This window comes from Geotrypetes seraphini, chromosome 3 (assembly GCF_902459505.1).
Source record: "Geotrypetes seraphini chromosome 3, aGeoSer1.1, whole genome shotgun sequence".
Lineage (NCBI taxonomy): Eukaryota > Metazoa > Chordata > Amphibia > Gymnophiona > Dermophiidae > Geotrypetes > Geotrypetes seraphini.
Genome location: NC_047086.1, coordinates 251,666,594 through 251,687,328, shown reverse-complemented (window position 1 = coordinate 251,687,328; position 20,735 = coordinate 251,666,594). Strand labels below are relative to the sequence as shown.

General features: G+C 43.5%; 1 protein-coding gene across 7 annotated transcripts in view; it reads right to left on the bottom strand.

The window, feature by feature from the left end:
- The window catches only part of PDE10A (phosphodiesterase 10A), a 590,210-nt gene that overhangs the window by 15,283 nt on the left and 554,192 nt on the right, over positions 1-20,735 (bottom strand). For all 7 annotated transcript variants that reach the window (XM_033937273.1, XM_033937275.1, XM_033937278.1 and 4 more), the window contains 2 exons: positions 18,714-18,794; positions 3,642-3,730 (listed from right to left, as the gene is read on the bottom strand). In XM_033937273.1, the coding sequence (XP_033793164.1) occupies positions 3,642-3,730; positions 18,714-18,794 (170 nt within the window). The remainder of the gene's footprint in view (positions 1-3,641; positions 3,731-18,713; positions 18,795-20,735) is intronic.

The window sequence follows — 20,735 nt, the reverse complement described above, 5'->3', positions numbered from 1 at the left end:
AGATTGTGAGCCCGCTGGGACAGACAGGGAGAAATGCTTGAGTACCTGAACAAATTCATGTAAATCGTTCTGAGCTCTCCTGGGAGAATGGTATAGAAAATTGAATAAATAAATAAAAAAACCTCTCATTAAAATAAATATTTTCTAAAACTATATACCATCGTTGAATATCAACCAGACCCAGATAGCTTCCAGCGGCTGTGAAATTTCTGGATATTCAGCATAGTATTCAGAGTAAAACTATATAAATAAAAGTGATAAGACTAAAGCCAGTTAGCAGACTAGAAAATATTGTTTAGGTTTTTTTCCTCTCAGTTAAAACAAAATTGTGTTTATAATGAAGATTGGTATTCAGAAAATAATTTTAATGGAGGTGAAGGTTATTTTGGGAGCTATGGAAGTACAGTACTCCACTCCCATCTTTATTGGATTTAGTGACGACTTACAATAAAAACCATAACATGGAGGTGGAGAAAAGGGGGTATCACATAAGGGAAACCTAAGACAATTAATTCATAATAAGAGGACATACGGGGAGGAAATAACAACATTAGCACAACAGGAAGGGAGGTAGCGAAAAGAGGATACGGATGAGAAAGAGGATGGGTGATTGCTGTGTGAGGGCACGGCAGAAAATGCTGGAGATTTTCACTCATTTATTAATTTGTAGGGAAAGCCCTGCACAAAGTAATGAGCTTCAAGGGTAGCTTTGGATTTTATAAAGGAAGCCTCTGATCGGTGTTCCAGGGAAAGTGCAATTCATAGAGCATTTGCTATAACTGCAATCACTATTTCCTCTAACCTGTGTTTTCCATTACTAAAGATAGGCAAGTTACATGGAGTTAGTAGGGTTTTGCCTGTACTTCAATATTGAAAATGTGACAGTAAAACAGGACTCCTGCTTAGAGGGAACAGTGCCTACAATAATAATAAAAAGTTTATATACCGCAGGACCGTAAAGTTCTATGTGGTTTACAATAGTAAAAAATACTGCAAATTAAATAAAACTTAAAGTTAAAAGCTAATAACTAAAAACCTAAAGATGAGTTACTGTGTATTAATTTTTTGCAAATCAGCTACCTAAGTGCTTCAGAAACAAATGTGTTTTTAGGTGTCTCCTAAATTCCCCATAAGTATTAATATGCAAGAGCAATTTTTCCAAGTCTTTACCCCATGATGCTGCCTGATATGAAAAAAGATGATGATGATATTTTTTAAATTTACATCCTCTAACCCAGTGGTTCCCAACCCTGTCCTGGAGGACCACCAGGCCAATCGGGTTTTCAGGATAGCCCTAATGAATATGCATGGAGCAGATTTGCATGCCTGGCACCTCCATTATATGTAAATCTCTCTAATGCTTATTCATTAGGGCTAGCCTGAAAACCCAATTGGCCTAGTGGTCCTCCAGGACAGGGTTGAGAACCACTGATCTAGTTGACTTAATATAAGGGATTGTACTAAAATTCTAAATGATGAAACATCGAAATAAGCTCTAATGGACTGAAGCTTCCAGAGAGTAAAAAAAACCTTTCTAACCGAAGAGTCTACCTGGTCCTTCATAGTTAAACCCTGATCCAGTATTACACCTAAAACCTTCATAGTAGATTGAATAGGATAACTAAGTTTATTGACACACAATGATGTTTTAGTATCAGGCAAGTGTGATGAAGCTACAAAAAATTTCATTTTTTCTGAATTAAGCTTCAATCTAAAATCAGTCATCCATCGCTCCATCAAATTTAGTACTTCTGTTGCTTTAGGAATGACTTCTGAGAGAGAGGTAACGAATGGAATGATTGTAAAATCATCTGCGTAACTAAATACCTTTATCCCCAGTTGGGACAACTGTGTACCTTGGGCTCCTTTTACGAAGGCACGCTAGGGCCTTAACGCATGGAATAGCATGCGCTAAAATTCCACGCACGCTAGCCGCTACCACCTCCTCTTTGGCCATCTGACATGAACTGAGTTTAATGAAAGTACCTGGGGTGTATTATTTATTTAGACTAGGTATAAATTTCATAATATTCTATAATATTGATGAGTATAATATAATATCATTACTGTTATAGGTTAAGAAGGGATTTAAAATTTTTATTGTAATATTTCTGATGTTAATAGTGTATTTTCATATAGTTTTTTTTTTTTTCGATTTTTCAAATGTATACATTGTCAAGTTCAAAATATCAATAAAGAAATTAAAAAAAAAAAAAAAAGAAGTGTTTTTTGAAAACTTTGTGTGGTGAACTTTATTTTTGCACTCAGCTAAGAGAACAGAGCCAGAGCATACCAGTGGGCGTGGGAGCCACTGGCAGGTTACAGGTCACAAACATCTATTCCTTGTGGCACGGCCCCGGGTGGGTCATTCCGGCCCAGCCCAAGCGTTACTGCCATAATACATACCAATACACAACACATATGCACAGACACACCACCACCACCACCACCATACAGACACATGCTTTTAGATGCAGAAGCACTGGAAAGAATTCCATGAGCCATGCTCTGCATGCTTTTCCCACTTGTTCTCATTTACAAATGACAACACATCTCTATTTAGAAATACAGAATCCCGAGGTAAAGTTTGTTTCACACATGAAAAAGGGATCTCATAAAATGGTGTGGGAGTTTGTGTGCACAAATAGTATACATGCATGAACTTTTAAGCAAACACCATGTAGGTGCTCCTAGCAGCATAGTTTAGGCAGAACAGAGGTATAATATATGCCTGTAGTTTATAAAATATGTACTTGCAGAGAATAAACATACAAATTTACATCAACCTTAAAGCAGGACTAGATGTGTGTACATGAATTTATGCACTGTTTGGAACTGGGTCCCTATATTGCACTTTTAAAATAAATTCTCACCAGCAGCTGAAGCCTTTATAATTTATAGTTTGCTGGACCTCAGCGGCTATACCCAGATTCACTGAGATATTACAAACCAAAGCTGCCATTAGTCAATTACTCATTTTCATCAATTTAATTTGATATCTCTTCATTGAAATATATCTTAATAGATATCCAATACTTACCTTAAATGCCAGTCTTGGGGGCTCCAACATGACATCACATTTTGCCAAAAGGCTGTATCATGGCTCAACCCTTAGAGCCGTGAGCTCTCTATATCAATGTTTCACCAAGTTCTGATGGCACAGATGGCAGGCTTGCAGCTCCAAGGGGATGAGCCTTGATACCGCCTTTTGGCAAAACATGATGTCTTGTTGGAATATCCAAGACTGACATTTAAGATAAATATTGGATATCTATTAAGATATATTTCAATGAAGTGATATCATATTAAATTGATGAATATGAGTAATGGATTAATGATGACTTTAGCTTGCAATATCTCTGTAATGACAATTGAGTTTGTGAGCACAGCCACTGAGGTTCAACAAACTATAAAGACTTCAGTTTTTGGAGGGAATATTGCTGCTAAGAGTTTATGTTATCCTTCAGACATAGAAAACACAAGTCTATTAATTGAGTTTGGCATTCTTAAAATAGGTATCATTTGGAGGGTTTGCCTAGATGCCTCCTTATAAGGACCATCTTTACAAAATGGCACTGTGCTTGTCAACCCAGAAGGAAAACCAAAAATATATTACAAGTACAAATGATGTTACTGCTTACAAGCACACTTGGAAAAGTGGTTCAGTTGGAGGCAGGATCTGCATCAGTGTAGTGTAGCATGGTATGGCTACAGCATTATAAAATCCAATCTAGAAAAAAGACAGATACTTTCATTACACAAGGAATCGATAAAGCGTGTGGATGCTCCAGTTTGCATGCACCCATTAATATTAGATATTCCATCTCTTTGTCAATCTCATATATTTCCCTTCTCCCCTCACACCAACACCACATTTTTTCTTTAGGCTTTATGTTTTCTATTTATTCATTATTCTAAGGTACATAAGAATATCCATACTGGGCCAAACCAACGGTCCATCTAATCTAGTATTTTGCTTCCAACAGTGGCTAATCCAGGTCACAAATACCTGGCAGAAAACCAAACAGTAACAACATTCCATGCTACCGATCCCAGAGCAAGCAGTGGCTTCCCATGTTTATCTCAATAGCAGACTATGGACTTTTCCTCCAAGAACTTATCCAAACCTTTTTTAAAACCTAGATACCACATCTTCTTGCAACAAGTTCCAGTGCTTAACTATTTTTGGAGACCGTATCTGGCGAAAGACGTAAGAAGACTTGAGGCGGTCCAGAGGAGGGCGACAAAAATGATAGGAGGCTTGCGCCAGAAGACGTATGAGGAGAGACTGGAAGCCCTGAATATGTATACCCTAGAGGAAAGGAGGGACAGGGGAGATATGATTCAGACGTTCAAATACTTAAAGGGTATTAACGTAGAACAAAATCTTTTCCAGAGAAAGGAAAATGGTAAAACCAGAGGAGATAATTTGAGGTTGAGGGGTGGTAGATTCAGGGGCAATGTTAGGAAATTCTACTTTACGGAGAGGGTGGTGGATGCCTGGAATGCGCTCCCGAGAGAGGTGGTGGAGAGTAAAACTGTGACTGAGTTCAAAGAAGCGTGGGATGAACACAGAAGATTTAGAATCAGAAAATAATATTAAAGATTGAACTAGGCCAGTTACTGGGCAGACTTGTACGGTCTGCGTCTATGTATGGCCGTTTGGAGGAGGATGGGCAGGGGAGGGCTTCAATGGCTGGGAGGGTGTAGATGGGCTGGAGTAAGTCTTAACAGTGATTTCGGCAGTTGGAACCCAAGCACAGTACCGGGTAAAGCTTTGGATTCTCGTCCAGAAATAGCTAAGAAGAAAAAAAAAAAAAAAAAAAAATTTAAATTGAATCAGGTTGGGCAGACTGGATGGACCATTCGGGTCTTTATCTGCCGTCATCTACTATGTTACTATGTATTTGTTGACTGAAAAACTATTTCCTCCTATTTTCTTTAAAAGTATTTCCATGTAACTTCATTGAGTGTATCCTGGTCTTTGTACTTTCTGAAAGAGTAAAAAATCAATTCACTTTATCAATTCTATACCACTCAGGATTTTGTAGACCTCAATCACATCCCTCCTCAGTCATCTCTTTTCCAAGCTAAAGAGCCCTGACCTCTTTATCCTTTCCTCATATGAGAGGAGTTCCATCTTCTATTATTTTGGTTGCTTTCCTTTGAACCTTTTCTAATTCTGCTATATTTTTTTTGAGATAAGGTGACCAGAATTGAACACAATACTCGAGGCAAGGTGGCACCACAGAGTGATACTGAAGTATTATGATATTCTTGTTTTGATTTATCACCCTTTTCCTAAAAATTCCTAGCATCAAGTTTGTTTTTTGGATGCTGCCACACACTGGGCAGAAGATTTCAACATATTGTCTACAATGACACCTAGATCTTTTGGGGAGTCAATACCCAAGGTGGACCCTAGCATCTGGTAACTAAGATTTTGAGTATTCTTCCCAATGTGGATCACTTTGCATTTATCTACAATAAATTTCATCTTGCCACTTAGATGCATAGTCTTTCAATTTTCTAAAGTCTTCCTGCAATTTTTCACAGTATATTTGTATATTCAATACATTTGATACTTCTGTTTTGATTCAATAAGGAAGTAGAACTCTCCAAAGGACAGACAAGAAATGTTTCAATATAGGCCAATAAAAAGATTTTATTTTTTGATGATCTTTATATCCAAGGAAACACTGGAGGACTTATTATTCCCAAAATGGACATGATCAGTTATAGCCAATTGGGTCTGATTCCTTTTACTTTTTTCTAATTGGCTTGTATTTTGACAGCTATGACATCATCACGTTGGGTCGTGATGATGTGAAACTGTCTTTCTGGTATTTGAATCATCATGGCGGTGGTTTTTTTAGCCATTAGCGATTAGTGAAGAGCATTCACGCTATGGAGTAGCTTTGAAAATTCTAGCAGGTACCCTCCGTTTAGCCAATTACTGTTTTTAAAGTATCTACAGTATATGCAATTAAAGTGAGTTAGTTTGAAGAATTGAAAGTTTATAATAAAAGTTTTTTGTTTATGCTTTCAGAGACTGAGCCACCTTTTCAGCTAACTAAGTGTCCATCTCGGTTCCCTGACGCAGGAACGAAACGGGCTTTGTCCGTCAGAACCCTTGACAAAAATAAGTGTCTTTTCATCTAAGCATATGAACAGTATCAAATAAGTTGACTGTATGATACAGCAGAAGATAAAGCTTTTTTATACTATTCAAACATATACGATGACTGGGTGGTGAGCAGTGTTCCCGCTAAGCTGCGCTGGGGTGCGCTCACGCACAAAATATTACCTCGCAGCGCACAAGTTTCTCGTCACAGCGCACACAGTGTAGAGCACAGTTCTTCAACCGCCGGTCCGCAAACAAAATCTTGCCGGTCCGCGAAGGATTCGGTCCCCGCCGCAACGAAAGGCCGGCGTCAGCTGACTTGCAACTTCCTGTTGCAGTCGCTGTGCCGGGACTCCTGCCTTCGCCGGGACTCCTGCCTTCCACCGCGTTTGCCTCCTGCCTTGTCTCCGCACCTCCAGACCAGCAGCGGCAGCTGTGTATGCTTTTAACTTCGGCACAGAGCTGCCCCTAATCAATAGTTTAGCGCGGTTTCATAAGGCAGCCTCGGGGCCTTTGCTAGGCCGGCCCACATCGCATCATCGAAGCGGGCCGGCTATCAAAGGCCCCGAGGCTGCCTCATGAAACCGCGCTAAACTATTGATTAGGGGCAGCTCTGTGCCGAAGTTAAAAGCATACACAGCTGCCGCTGCTGGTCTGAACTCTTGGGCCGCTGAAGGAGGGCAAAAAGCAGCTGTCCTGGAGGTTTCCCTTCCTCTCGCCTTTACAGGTTCCTTTTTTCCACCTTTTTTTTTTTCCTTCAAACGGCAACGGGCCCCAGCATCGACATCAATCAAGTAAGTTCCACTGTCAATCAAGCGGTTCTGCTCGGCCAAAGCTTCCCCTGTGACATGAGCCACCCTCAGGGGAAAGAAAGTGACCCACAAAGGTGAGGGGAAGGGGGGCAGATGATGGAAGTTGGGGGGGGGGGGGGAGAGAGAGAGAGAGAGAGAAGGGGCAGATGATGGAATGGAGGAGATGAGAGAGAGAGAGAAGGGGACAGATGATGGAAGTGAGAAGAAGGGAGAGAGAGCAGAAGGCAGATGGATGTCAGTTGAGAAGGGAGAGCAGATGCTGAATGGAAGTGGGGAAAGAACACATACTGGATGGAAGGAGGAGATAAATAAAGGGGGAAGAAAATAGTAAGATAATGGAGGGGTGAGGGAAAGGGGTGACAAGCTGTGTGTAGACACAGTGAAAAGAGGGAAACGGGACTAAATAGTAAGAAAGAATTTAATTTAGATGGAGGCAGAAAATAGAGAAGGAAGACCAGAGAAGAAAAGGGAAGAGAGAGCAGAGAATGATCAGATCTGAGTGGAGGAAATGAGAAGAGAGATATGCTAAAAACCACAGGGGGGAGGGAAGGATAGAGATGCCAGACCATGAGGGGAACAGAAGGAAGATGATGGATGCTAGACCAAAATGGGGGGTGGGGGGGGGGCAGGAGGAGAGATGGCAGGGAAAGACAGACAGTGAATGGAAGGGGCAGATGCTGGACTGAAGAGACAGAGAAGGTTATCATGCTGCTGTACCGGGCCATGGTACGCCCTCACCTGGAGTACTGCGTCCAGCACTGGTACTTTAAGAAGGACACGGTACTATTCGAAAGGATCCAGAGAAGAGCAACTAAAATGGTTAAGGGGCTGGAGGAGTTGCCGTACAGCGAAAGATTAGAGAAACTGGGCCTCTTCTCCCTTGAGCAGAGGAGATTGAGAGGGGACATGATAGAAACATTCAAGGTACTGAAGGGAATAGACTTAGTAGCTAAGGCAGGGAGAACGAGAGGGCACTCTCTAAAGTTGAAAGGGGATAGATTCCATACAAACGTAAGGAAGTTCTGTGGTAGAAAGCAACATATTTATTTGGCTCATAACTTGCTGGCGCCCGATATTTTTAGCTCACAGTGAAAAAAGTTTGCTCACAACACCCGCCCGCTTAGAGGGAACACTGGTGGTGAGGCGATATTCTTGTTTTTGCCTTCAAGTCTCTGAGCATATTCAGTATATATTTTTTGCAATATGAGTTATAAGACTTATTAACTCTATGCTAAATAGTTTTTTGAATTCTTTATAGAGGAGTGACTTCCTTTATCAATATGAAATCAGTCATTGGCATAAAAAAACTCCAACCTGTATAACCAAACCTTGCAGCATAGTTTAAACACTCACAGCTGGGTTAAAGGTGCACTAGAGGTCACTTATCTGGTATGGTCCTATAAATCCGGGCTTCTTCTCACAGCTCTATAACTTCCAAACGCTGCCCAATGATCAGTTCCATTCAGATGAAAACCCAAGAAGAAATCTTGTTTCACCGGTCAAGCTGGCTGCAACCGGTCAACTATGCTGCAAGGTTTGGTTATCCAGGTTGGAATTTTTTTATGCCAATGACTGATTTCATGACAGCACTTTACTACCTATGTTTATGACTGTCACTTTATTCTGAGGCTTTTTTTCTCCACCTGCTACTGTTGCAGATAGATTGTTATTCACGCTCTCTGTGGTTTTAATCCTTTTCAGCAGTAGAGTAGAGTTAGGATTGTTATTCTGTTGAAACCCTTATTGTTTGCGGTTTAACAAAATCTCAGTGCCATTTACTGGAATGACACCCTTAGGCCCAGATTTTCTTTGGGGCACTGATATCGGCGGTCACCTAAAAAAGCGGCCACCGATCGCATGTCAAACATGTGACGGTGTCGTATAGAGAATCGCGCTTTCGCAAAAGATAGGCACTAGAATTGTAGGCCAGGGTTTTCCAGGCCTACATTTCCAGCGCCTATCTTTGTCATGATTCGCCCCTACATAGGCACTTTAGGCTGCCTAACGCCACTTCCAGCATTAGCCATGCCCACAATGGAATTAGGTGGCCTAAAGCACCTTTGGAGATGCGATTCCGGCGCAGATTTTTTAGGCACCGATAGGCACTTTAACTCTAATGTTTTTCGCCATTTTAAGTTCAGGAGGGGTGAACTCCCGGACAGATCGGGCAAGTCATGGGCGCGTCTGTGAGGTACATGCATAACTTATAGACTGCTGTACATCATGCGCATTTCAGGGCACAATTAGATGCCAGTATTAGCAACTGCCAATGCTTTGGTGTAAGTTTGCACCCAACTTTAGGTACACCAATGCCAACTTATGCTCATTTTCTATAATGAAATCTTGGTGCCTAGATGCCATTATTGAATTGGTGTTAAGCACCACATTGGAATGCCTACATCTTGGCACCAACTTATAGAATTGTATCCTACTTATCCCTGTCCCAAAGAGCTTAAAAGCCAATCCTGTAAATAATGCCTAAATTTAGAAACTGATATTAACATTAGCATTTGCACTTCGTCACCTGTCACCAACAGCATGACTCACCCACAACTAAATAATCACACAAATCATATTAGTGGAAGAACATTTTGGCTGCAGCTTTATTGACTATCTTAATTTCATCTCAAAATCACAATACAATCCCCATCAAACAACCACAAAATCCCAATGTGGATTTCACACCCCGGGGAGCTATTCGGTGACAAAACCAGCTCCTGTAACATCTGAACATGACCCACGGTAATGCCAGGCCATGTCTCTCCTCACATCTAATCTAATCTTCTATTTCTGCATCGCTTATACCTACGTAGGCTCAAGGTGACTTATAGAAAGGGATGAGGATGGAAGGGGGGGGGGGAGAGAGAGAGGGGGTTGGGGAAGGGAGATACAGGTGATTAAGTGTCAAATAGCTGAGTTTTCAATTTCTTCTGGAATATGGTATGGTTAGGTTCTGTTCTGATCGCTTCAGTAAGGCCATTCCAAGTTTTTGCACCAAGAAAGGTGTTGCCTGCAAGTGTTACATTTAATTATTTGTTAACTGCTGATGTCACAACTGCCACTGGGTCCAATGCCACATTTTTTGCCCCCCTTTCAGCTGCGACCTCCCCAAAGCTCAAAAAATGCCCAACCCCTCAACCTAGAAAGTCTGTCGCAACAAAACACCACCCATGGGAGGGAGGGTGGGATTATTTTTTACCTAGCCCTACCCTATCCTTCACCGTTTTCAAGTTTCAAGTTCAAGTTTATTTGTTCTTAATGAATCGCCTATTTAAATTGCTAGGCGATGTACAACATAGAAAAATATACAAATAAAACATTGGTGTGGACATCTAAAATAACTTTTGTTATGGGTTAAAACTTGACATACAAAATACATACATATAAAATAATTTTTGTTATGGGTTAAAACTTACAAGAATTGTGAGGGTAAGTGGGGAAAAAGTTACAATGTTTGGATAGGAGAGAAGGAAAAACATAAAAGGAAAGAACAAAAAGACCAATTATAAAGCCACACCTCCCCCAATCTCCCCATTTACCCTAACCAATCACATGCGCATTTACATCTCCCTTAACCCTTTATCTCCTCCTTCCCAATCATCTACCTTACTCCCCTGACCCTCAGCACCTAACACTGACCTATTTTTTACGCCCCCCCCCACCACCTTAATCTCTAATTATTCTTCACAGGTGACTAGGCTCAGCTAATGTTATAGTTGACTAGCTCACTCTGGTGTCTTCTTTATGTGAACAAATGCTAGATGATAGTCTATAAACAGTGCACTTAAATCACAAAACATGCAACTGCAAGGTGATGCTAATGTGGACACAGCATGGGTGTTTTGCCTAGTGATGTGAATCTAAGGGTATTTGCTGTTCAGATGACATGAGTGGCTGTGCCTACATGTTGGCACGCCACGCCTTTGGGTTAATTTGGCCAGAGGGAAGGACAAATGCTTGTATCTTGGCGTAATTTACAGACCCCCAAGACAACAGGATGACCTGGATATGGAAATAATCGAAGATATAGAAAATATCACCTTGCGTGGGGACACAGTATTGCTAGGTGACTTCAACATGCCTGATGTGGATTGGGTTACACTTACCTCTGCTTCCGGCAGCAGCAGGAGGCTATTAAACTCTATGAAAGGAGCAAGCCTCAGGCAACTGGTGTTGGAACCGACAAGGGATCAGGCAATACTGGACCTGATACTTACCAATGGAGAAAGTGTCACAGAGGTCTCGGTGGGCGACACATTGGCCTCCAGTGACCACAACATGGTATGGTTCAATATCAGGAAAGGTTTCACTAAATCTACTACACTAACCAAAGTCCTCAAATTCAAGGACACAAATTTCAAAGAAATGGGAGACTTCATTCACCAGGCGCTACAAAGCCAAGAAGAAACCGATAAAGTGGAAGACGTGGTCGACTTTGAAAGCAACCATACAAGAAGCAACAAACCGCTATGTAAAATCAGTAAGTAAACGGAGAAGGAACAATAAGCCACAGTGGTTTACTGCGGAGATCTCAGACCTGATCAAGGAGAAGAAAAAAGCATTCATCTCTTACAAACAATCAGGGAAGCAGGACTCTAGAGCAGACTACCTGACCAAATCAAAAGCCGTCAAAACAGCAGTCAGGGAGGCTAAATTCCTCATGGAGGAGTCTCTAGCAAAGAACATCCAGAAGGGAGATAAATCCTTCTTCAGGTATATCAGTGATAGAAGAAAAAACTCAGGCGGGATTGTACGTCTTAGGAAACCAGACGGAGACTATGTGGAAAGGATTCGGAAAAAGCCCAACTATTAAATGAATACTTCTGCTCAGTCTTCACCCGAGAAGCGCCAGGGCTCGGCCCTCAGCTACAGACAAGGGTTGGCTCAGTTGACCCGTTTAGTAACTTTGAGTTTACGCCCAGCAGTGTCTACGGTGAGCTGTCAAAGCTCAAGGTTAACAAAGCAATGGGGCCGGACAACCTGCACCCCAGGGTGCTTAGGGAGCTGAGTGATGTCTTGGCGGAGCCACTGTCCGCGCTCTTCAACCTCTCCCTTAGTACAGGCAGCGTCCCGTTGGACTGGAGGACGGCTAACGTCATTCCACTCCACAAGAAAGGCTCAAAGATGGAGACAACAAACTACAGACCAGTGAGTCTAACATCGATAGTGAGCAAACTAATGGAAACTCTAATCAAACACCAATTAGATAAGATCCTGGATGAGGAGAATCTACGGGATCCCCGACAACATGGATTTACTAAGGGGAGATCCTGCCAATCCAACCTGATCAGCTTCTTTGACTGGGTGACAGGGAAGCTGGATATTGGGGAGTCCCTGGACATCGTGTACCTGGACTTTAGCAAAGCATTCGATAGCGTACCACACCGCAGGTTACTGAGCAAGATGAGTTCTATAGGATTAGGTAACACATTGACGAAATGGGTTGGGAGCTGGCTTGGAGGTAGGCTCCAAAGGGTGGTGGTGAACGGCACCCCCTCCGAAATGACGGAGGTGATTAGTGGAGTACCACAGGGCTCAGTCTTGGGCCCAATCCTATTCAACATCTTTATAAGAGACTTGGCAGAAGGACTTCGAGGTAAAATAACATTATTCGCCGATGACGCCAAACTGAGTAATGTAGTGGGCAAATGCACAACAGACGAAGATTCAATGCCCGACAACATGATGCACGACCTACTCCTACTGGAGCGATGGTCTAGGACATGGCAACTCAACTTCAATGCCAAAAAATGCAAAGTTATGCACCTGGGCAGCCAGAATCCATGCAAGTCTTATACCCTTAATGGCGAGATCCTAGCAAAAACGGTAGCAGAACGAGACTTGGGGGTAATCGTCAGTAAGGACATGAAGTCTGCCAATCAAGTGGAGTAGGCTTCGTCCAAGGCAAGACAAATCATGGGCTGCATACGAAGGGGTTTCGTCAGTTGTAAGGCGGAAGTCATTATGCCATTGTATAGATCCATGGTGAGGCCCCACCTGGAATACTGTGTGCAATTCTGGAGGCCGCATTATCGCAAGGATGTGCTGAGACTGGAGTCGGTGCAAAGAATGGCCACCCGGATGGTCTCGGGACTCAAGGATCTACCATACGAAAAACGGCTTGACAAATTACAGCTATACTCGCTCGAGGAGCGCAGAGAGAGGGGAGACATGATCGAGAGACGTTCAAGTATCTTACGGGCCGCATCGAGGCGGAGGAAGATATCTTCTTTTTCAAGGGTCCCACGACAACAAGAGGGCATCCGTTGAAAATCAGGGGCGGGAAACTACGAGGTGACACCAGGAAATTCTTTTTCACTGAAAGAGTGGTTGATCGCTGGAATAGTCTTCCACTACAGGTGATTGAGGCCAGCAGCGTGCCTGATTTTAAGGCCAAATGGGATCGGCATATGGGATCTATTCACAGGGCAAAGGTAGGGGAGGGACATTAAGGTGGGCAGACTAGATGGGCCGTGGGCCCTTATCTGCCATCTATTTCTATGTTTCTATGTTTCTAAAGTAGCTTTATGCTAGTTTTCTATAATGGTTTAGGTGAACCTTAAAGCTGTTCAAGAATTGGTATTACTACTACTATTTATCACTTATTTAGTGCTGAAAGGCGTACGCAGTGCTGTACATTTTAAGTAATTAGAACTAATTTATAGATTTGCCCCCTTACAAACCTGAGGCAATACAAGATTGTGACTTTCCCAAGGCCACAAGGAGTGTAAATGGCAGAAAAAGCCAAGATACTACTTTCTAGTTGGTAGAGCAATGGCTATAATTTTGCATCTTGTGACTGACTGCTGGAAACACTGGTGAGAACATGGGCTTCCTTTATACACTGGAAACCATAAAGTTCCCTTTTTTAAAAACTGGTTTCCTCTTTCAAGGATGCAGGGTTCATAGACAACCCTGCGAAAGACAAAGGCGCGTGCCGACAACTGAGCGCAAGATGGAGGCACGCGCCAAAGAAAATTACAGTTTTTAGGGGCTCCGACGGGGGGTTTTGTTGGGGAGCCCCCCCAGTTTACTTAATATAGATTGTGCCGGCATTGTGGGGGGTTGTAACCCTCCACATTTTACTGTAAACTTAACTTTTTCCCTAAAAACAGGGAAAAAGTGAAGTTTTCAGTAAAATGTGGGGGGTTACAACCCCCAAACCCCCCATAACGCGGCGCAATCTCTATTAAGTAAAGTGGGGGGCCCCCCCCCCCGTCGGAGCCCTAAAAACAGTAATTTTCTACGGTGCGCACCTCCACGCTGCGCTCAATTGTCTGCGCGCGCCTTTGTCCTGGCGTGCTTTTGACCTGACACCGGATGCAGCATGGTCTTTCCCCAATCTCTCCTGTTCCCCCCTCCCTTACCTGTGTCAGATTTTTTTTTTTTCAGATTTATATAGGTGTATATCTTAATTCCTTTTGTTCTAACCGTCTGCGCTTACCTTTTTTCTCTCCCTCCCATCCTGTCAACCTCCATATTTTAAATTGACAATTGTAAACCGCTTAGATGTATTATTAGTTTGCTGTCTAGCAAATACATGTGAACTATGAATGCTTCTGACACACTGTCAACTAAATCTTCATAATTTATAAACCATTATGAATGGTAGATTACAAGTGGAAACCTACCACAAGCTTCATGCCAAGATTATCATTGTTAAGTGATAAACAAGTAGAGTTATTTTCTGTTTAAGACGGGGAATACAATTATGTAGTTGGCATCACTGAAAATTTTTGTGTCTATTCACCTATAGAATACTGACACACTAGAGGGGCTCTGTACCAAACCAAACTTAAGGTACAGCATTACTATTGGCATTATTTGTATTAGATTACTAATAGAGAAATTTCATTTTGCTATTATTTATCTTTAGTCCAAATTGTTTTGTTACTTTCATAAGACGAGTGGCTAAGGCAGGGGTAGGGAACTCCGGTTCTCGACAGCCGCATTCCAGTTGGGTTTTCAGAATTTCCCCAATGAATATGCATTGAAAGCAGTGCATGCAAACAGATCTCATGCAAATTCATTGGGGAAATCCTGAAAACCCGACAGGAATACGGCTCTCAAGGACCGGAGTTCCCTACCCCTGGGCTAAGGGCTCCTTTTACTAAGCTGTGCTAGCGGTTTTAGCGCGCTAATAAAAGAACTAGAGGGCATTCGGAAAAGTTGAAAGGGGACAGATTCAAACGAATGCTAGGAAGTTCTTCTTTATTCAACTTGGAATGCGCTTCCAGAGGGCATAATAGGGCAGAGTACAGTACTGGGGTTCAAGAAAGGATTGGACAATACCTTAGACCCAATTCAATTGGAAAAATTCCAGTGGGATTAAAATTTTGATTATATATTGTGACAGGGAAGCCCCTGTCACAAGTAAAAAGACTGTGGGTCCAGTCAGAAATACTGCCCTTAAGGCTGTAAGCTCTAAAATAAAGCCTATTTCTCCTGGTAAAAGCAGCAGGGTAGTACAACCAAATAACATGGCGGAAAAGCAGGAGTGGAGTCAGCCCAGGATTCTGGAAGGGAGGGCACTGAAACCACAGGCCAGTCCCTATTACTCCTTTCCCCAGGTTAGAGGAATCCAGGTAGAAGGGGGTGGAGCTGGTCACCGAGCCCTGCAAACAAGCAAACCTCAAATAGGCAGAGGGCAGAGTAATCAGGGAGGAGGAGGAGGCTCACCTGTTCCTGATTATAGGAGCCCAGCAGCACCCCAGGATAGCTGCTATCTCCCTTCTTCCACCAGCCAGCCAAGAAAGCTTTCAGGACACCAGCCCACCAGGGGAGAGAGATTACCTCCAAGGAAGTACCATAACTTTCCTAGCACGTTTTGGGGTGAGGAGCTAGAGGGTGTTCCTGAAGGGGAAAATGATTTGAGAGGGCTGGCAGTTATTCAAAGAGGGGGATGGGAAGAACCAGCAGAAGTGCAGGACTTCATAGAGAGCCCTAATCCCCTGGAGCCAGCCTGGGAAATGCTCAGTGAGGAAGGCTCTGGAGAATACATGTTTGAGGAAGACATGGACATGGAGTCTTGAGCTAGAAAAGGCATGGCAGCAGTGCCTAATTAAGTAATGCCAAAATAATTCCTTGAACCTCAGTTCTCTTAAGTGCCCTTTGAAGTAAAATTCTGGATGTTAGAGGCATGTTCGGGTGGGCGATTAAGACCTTTAGCATAAGGGAGGTTTGCCCGCACAACCTGGGTTCAGGTTGTGAACGTCCTTCAAAGGGAGGGACTAGGAGGAAAAGAGAAAAAAAATAATAAAAGCAAAAAACGTTTTTTTTTCTACTGAAAGTATAGTGGAAAGCTTGCTGACACCTGTTGTGCTCAGCTGTAAAGTAACAAGCCAACTCTGGCTAGGAGAAGCCCTTAGCCCTAAGAGGGGACAATTCAGAAGCAGTGAAGAAACTGCAGAAGCATTTTTGGTTTGTTTTTATGATACCAATGTGTTGACAAAGCTTGTCAGTCTTGGGCAGAGGCGCACCCAGCGTGCCCTGGACTTGTGTACAATATACGGCCAGATTAATGACTAAGCCTGAGACAAGTATTCATTTCAGTGAAGTTTTGATTACTTTAATAAACCCGGTGAAGTTTGGTGAAAACTCCAGTGTCCGGGTTTTCCTTTGACCAACCATATAAAAGGCGCTCCTAAAAATCTTACCTGTGATCCGAGCCGGGGGTTCCCACCTACTTGGGGTCTGGCCCGGCCACAATATATATATATATATATATATATACTAGTTTTATAGCCCGTTACATTAACGGGTTCTAGAATATATATGTGTGTGTGTGTGTGGTTTTATTTCTTTTTCTCTCTTTAGCCGGGTGCTAGAATAGATGTGTGTGTCTTTCTTTCTTTCTCTCTCTCCTTGGCCGCTTTCTGTCTCTCTCTTTACTTGGCTGTCCACCATCACCCCTTGCCTGTTCCACCTGTCCAGCAGTAGGCCTTCTCCCTTCCTTTTACCTCCCCCTGTCCAGCAACACTCCTTACCTGCTCCCCAGTCCTTCTTCCCTGCTCCCCCTGTCCTTCTTCCCTGCTCTCCCTGTCTAGCAGCAATTATTCCCTGCTCCCCAGTCCCTCTTCCCTGCTCCCCCTGTCCAGCAGCACTTCTTACCTGCTCCTCTGTTCCTCTTCCCTGCTCCCCCTGTCCAGAAGCACTCCTTACTTTCTCCCCCTGTCCTTCTTCCCTGCTCCCCCTGTCCAGCAACAATTCTTCCCTGTTCCCCAGTCCCTCTTCCCTGCTCCCCCTGTCCAGCAGCACTTCTTATCTGCTCCCCAGTCCCTCTTCCCTGCTCAGCAGCACTTCTTACCTGCTCCTCTGTTCCTCTTCCCTGATCCCCCTGTCCAGCAGCACTCCTTACTTTCTCCCCCTGACCCTCTTTTCTGCTCCCCCTGTCCAGCATGCGGCTTCTGTTCTTTAAAACAGCCTACCGGCTGTAAGGAACCTCGCAGGCTGCTCTGAGGCACGGTGACTTTTCGTGTGCAGCACTCTCCACACGCTGCTTCGGGGCCGTGTACTGCCCTGATTTACTCTGGCACGTCCCTGATGACATCATCAGAGACGCGGCAGAGCAAATCAGGGCAGTAAAAGGCCCCGAAGCAGCGTGTGGAGAGTGCTGCACAGGCTGCTTGAATCGCTTCCCTTCCCGCCTCTTGAGGTGCGCCGCGGCTCCTCTCGATCCCCGCCAGCGTCGGAAGCCTTCTCCGATGCTGGTGCGGCTCGTGAGAGGAGCCGACAGGAGAGCAGGATGTCCAGTGCTGGGGTCCAGCATTTCCGCTGTGGAGGTGATTGTTGGCTGGCTGCGGTCCTGCACTTGCGACGCGTGTATGGTGACGTAGTATGCGCGCATGCGCATTAAGCTGGCACAGCGCGACAGAACAGGGATCAGGGAACACGTTTTGCAAGTGCGCATGCGCGGGCTACCATTTTATTATATAGATATATATGAATCCAATAGAAGAGAGCAGATCAAGCCTGGTCTTCAAAATCCACTTTAATAGCAACCAATAGTGCAAAACATGCATAAAACAATCGATCAATCATAAAAACATCTGGCAGATCATGGACTCGACACGCAATATGTTTTGGCTAAACCTCCTGCATCAGGAGTCCCTGATAATAACAAACCAAATATACAAGCCAAATCCATAAAGACAAGAGTGTAGAAGGAGCAAATGACGATGCGATCCTTCTAGAGCGGGGCTGCCCAAGTCCGGTCCTCGAGATCTACTGGCAGGCCAGGTTTTCTGGATATCCACAATGAACATACATGAGAGAGATTTGCATACCAAGAAGGCAGTGCAGGCAAATCTCTCTCATGCATATTCATTGTGGATATCCAGAAAACCTGGTCTGCCAGTAGATCTCGAGGACCGGACTTGGGCAGCCCTATTCTAGAGGCATATATATGACACATGCCTACTGCCTCCGCTTTATGTAAATCTCTCTTATATAAATTCAATAGAGGTATCCTGAAAACCAGACCTGTTTTGGCAGCCCTTGAGGACTGGAAGCGAATACCAAAGCTCTTCCACTATGTTTCTAATATTTAAAGCAATGGAGATCTATGATCTGGTTAACACTAACAACATTATAATGTGCATTCAGGTGTAGTTAATTACACTATATTAAAGCAACTACAACATCAAATTCACAAACAGTCCTTGGAAAGCATATTCTTGGTGTTGTATAAGGCAACTGTAAAAATATTCCAGAGTAGTCCACAGTGATTGTAGCAGGCTGTGAGCACTGCACGAAGCAGTATATAATTATTTTCTTACCTGACCTTGTGGGATTTCATGTTTCCTGTCTCTGTCCATCATAGGAAGAGGTGTTATGCCCAGCCTTTTCATTTCATCGCCCTTTAGTAACAGATGAGAGCATGTTATTAACATGTGACAGGATAAAAATTACTAAACTATTTTTCCAGACACATATTTCATGAGGCTAACTAAAGAAATTAAAACAATAAAAATACTGCTGCATTATAAAAGCTCACAAAAAAAGCAAATAGTAAGCAACATTTAAACAATATCATGCTATACAATCCAACTGCAATTTGAAAGTCAGCAATTTTCATTACAAGAACATTTCAGTTTGCTACTTTCACAACAGATTATGAAACTACCTTGAAAAATATTAGACCTCATTTCAACTACTGGAGCAAAAACGAAAATAACTGATGAATAAAGATTTGTCTCAGTGTTAGTTTCTAAATGATTGAATGCTTGCGTGTGTGCAGGACCGTAGCAAGCTATGCGCAGGACTGTGGCTACACAGGAAGCAAAGGAGGTGGGGGCTCCAAAATTGTGTCCTGTCCATTGCCTTCCCTGTTTGGCTGCAATGCAATGAATGCGACAGGAGTTCTAGAAGGCGTGTCACACTTCTACTACTAATAATTATTTGCAGAACGCTCACAGACATATGCGGTACTGTACAGAGTCACAAGACAGTCCCTGTTGAAAGAGCTTACAATCTAGACAGACAAACAGGATGCCAGGGTGGGGGATACAGTTAGGAGGATGTTAATCTGCTGGCTAGGGCAGTGAGGGAGGGGTAGGTTTATGGATTGAAGGCTATATCAAAAAGGCGGGTTTTCAGTCTATTTTTAAATAAGATAAGTGAAGGGGTGTGTTTCTTGTCCTATGTGTTATGACCCTCACTTATATAGACTTTGCCAAATGTATACCCCTCAGCATTTTGTAGAACTTCTTACATTTGATTTTAGTGAAATACTGTATTGCTGTCGCTGCTTTTATTACAGGAAGAGAGAGAGAGTCACAGGTGCACTGCAAAAATACAGTCAAATGAGAAGGAGTACACACTACAAAAATAATAAAACAATCTAACAAACAAAAAATACAGAACTCTCTGCTATTAAACCTGTTTTCTTTTTGTCAATACAAAGTGCTCTGTTTTGTATTTTCTTTGGAGTGTACCCTCTTCTTTTTTGACTGATTTTCTTATCAAATTATATGAGGACGCACAAGATATAATATCCGCTATAATAAAACCCTTAGCGCGCATGCGCACTTCGATCTCCGTGTGGCCATGATCTGCGATTCCACGCCCCCGCATGCGCAGTAGGAGCCTATGGCGGTTTGCGGCGTGTGCGGCGGTTTCTCCAGCAACGTTCCTGCCCCAAGAGGAAAGATGTCTACGGGAACAAAGTCTCGGCAGCCAGCCGGCCCCTCCCCCCGCCAGCTTCATCTTTAACTGAAGGCAGTGACAAACTCCAAGACCCCAACGCTGCCATACCGACCTGCTGCCAACTCGGTAACCGAGGGCCCCTGCTACCGAGACAGGCGCAGAATAGAGAGGATAGTGTTTGATTTGGTGTTACTGCTTCTCAGCCTCCTCCTCCGTTGCTGATGCCTGGCCCCACTCTGTCACTCCCATGGAGCTGTGCGGCCGCGGGGCATTTGCTAGGCCAGCCCACTTCGATAATACAAAGCGGGCCGGCCTAGCAAAAGCCCCGAGGCTGCCTGGTCTACCAGATGCTGGACAGGGAGAGCAGGGAAGGGGTGCTGCTGGACAGGGGGAAGGGAAAAGGGAAGACAGACAGGGGAAGAGAGACAGAAAGAGAAAAAGACAGAGACAGACAGGGGGCAGGGAAAGAGACAGAAAGAAAGAAAGACAGACAGACAGGGTGCTAGGTAGTGAGACAGACAAAGAAAGGGGGCAGGGAGAGAGAAAGGAAGACAGACATAAAGAAAGAAATGCCTAAGTCTACATATCTATTCTAGCACCCGTTAATGTAACAGGCTAAAAATCTAGTGTTCATATAATGATTCAAAATGTTG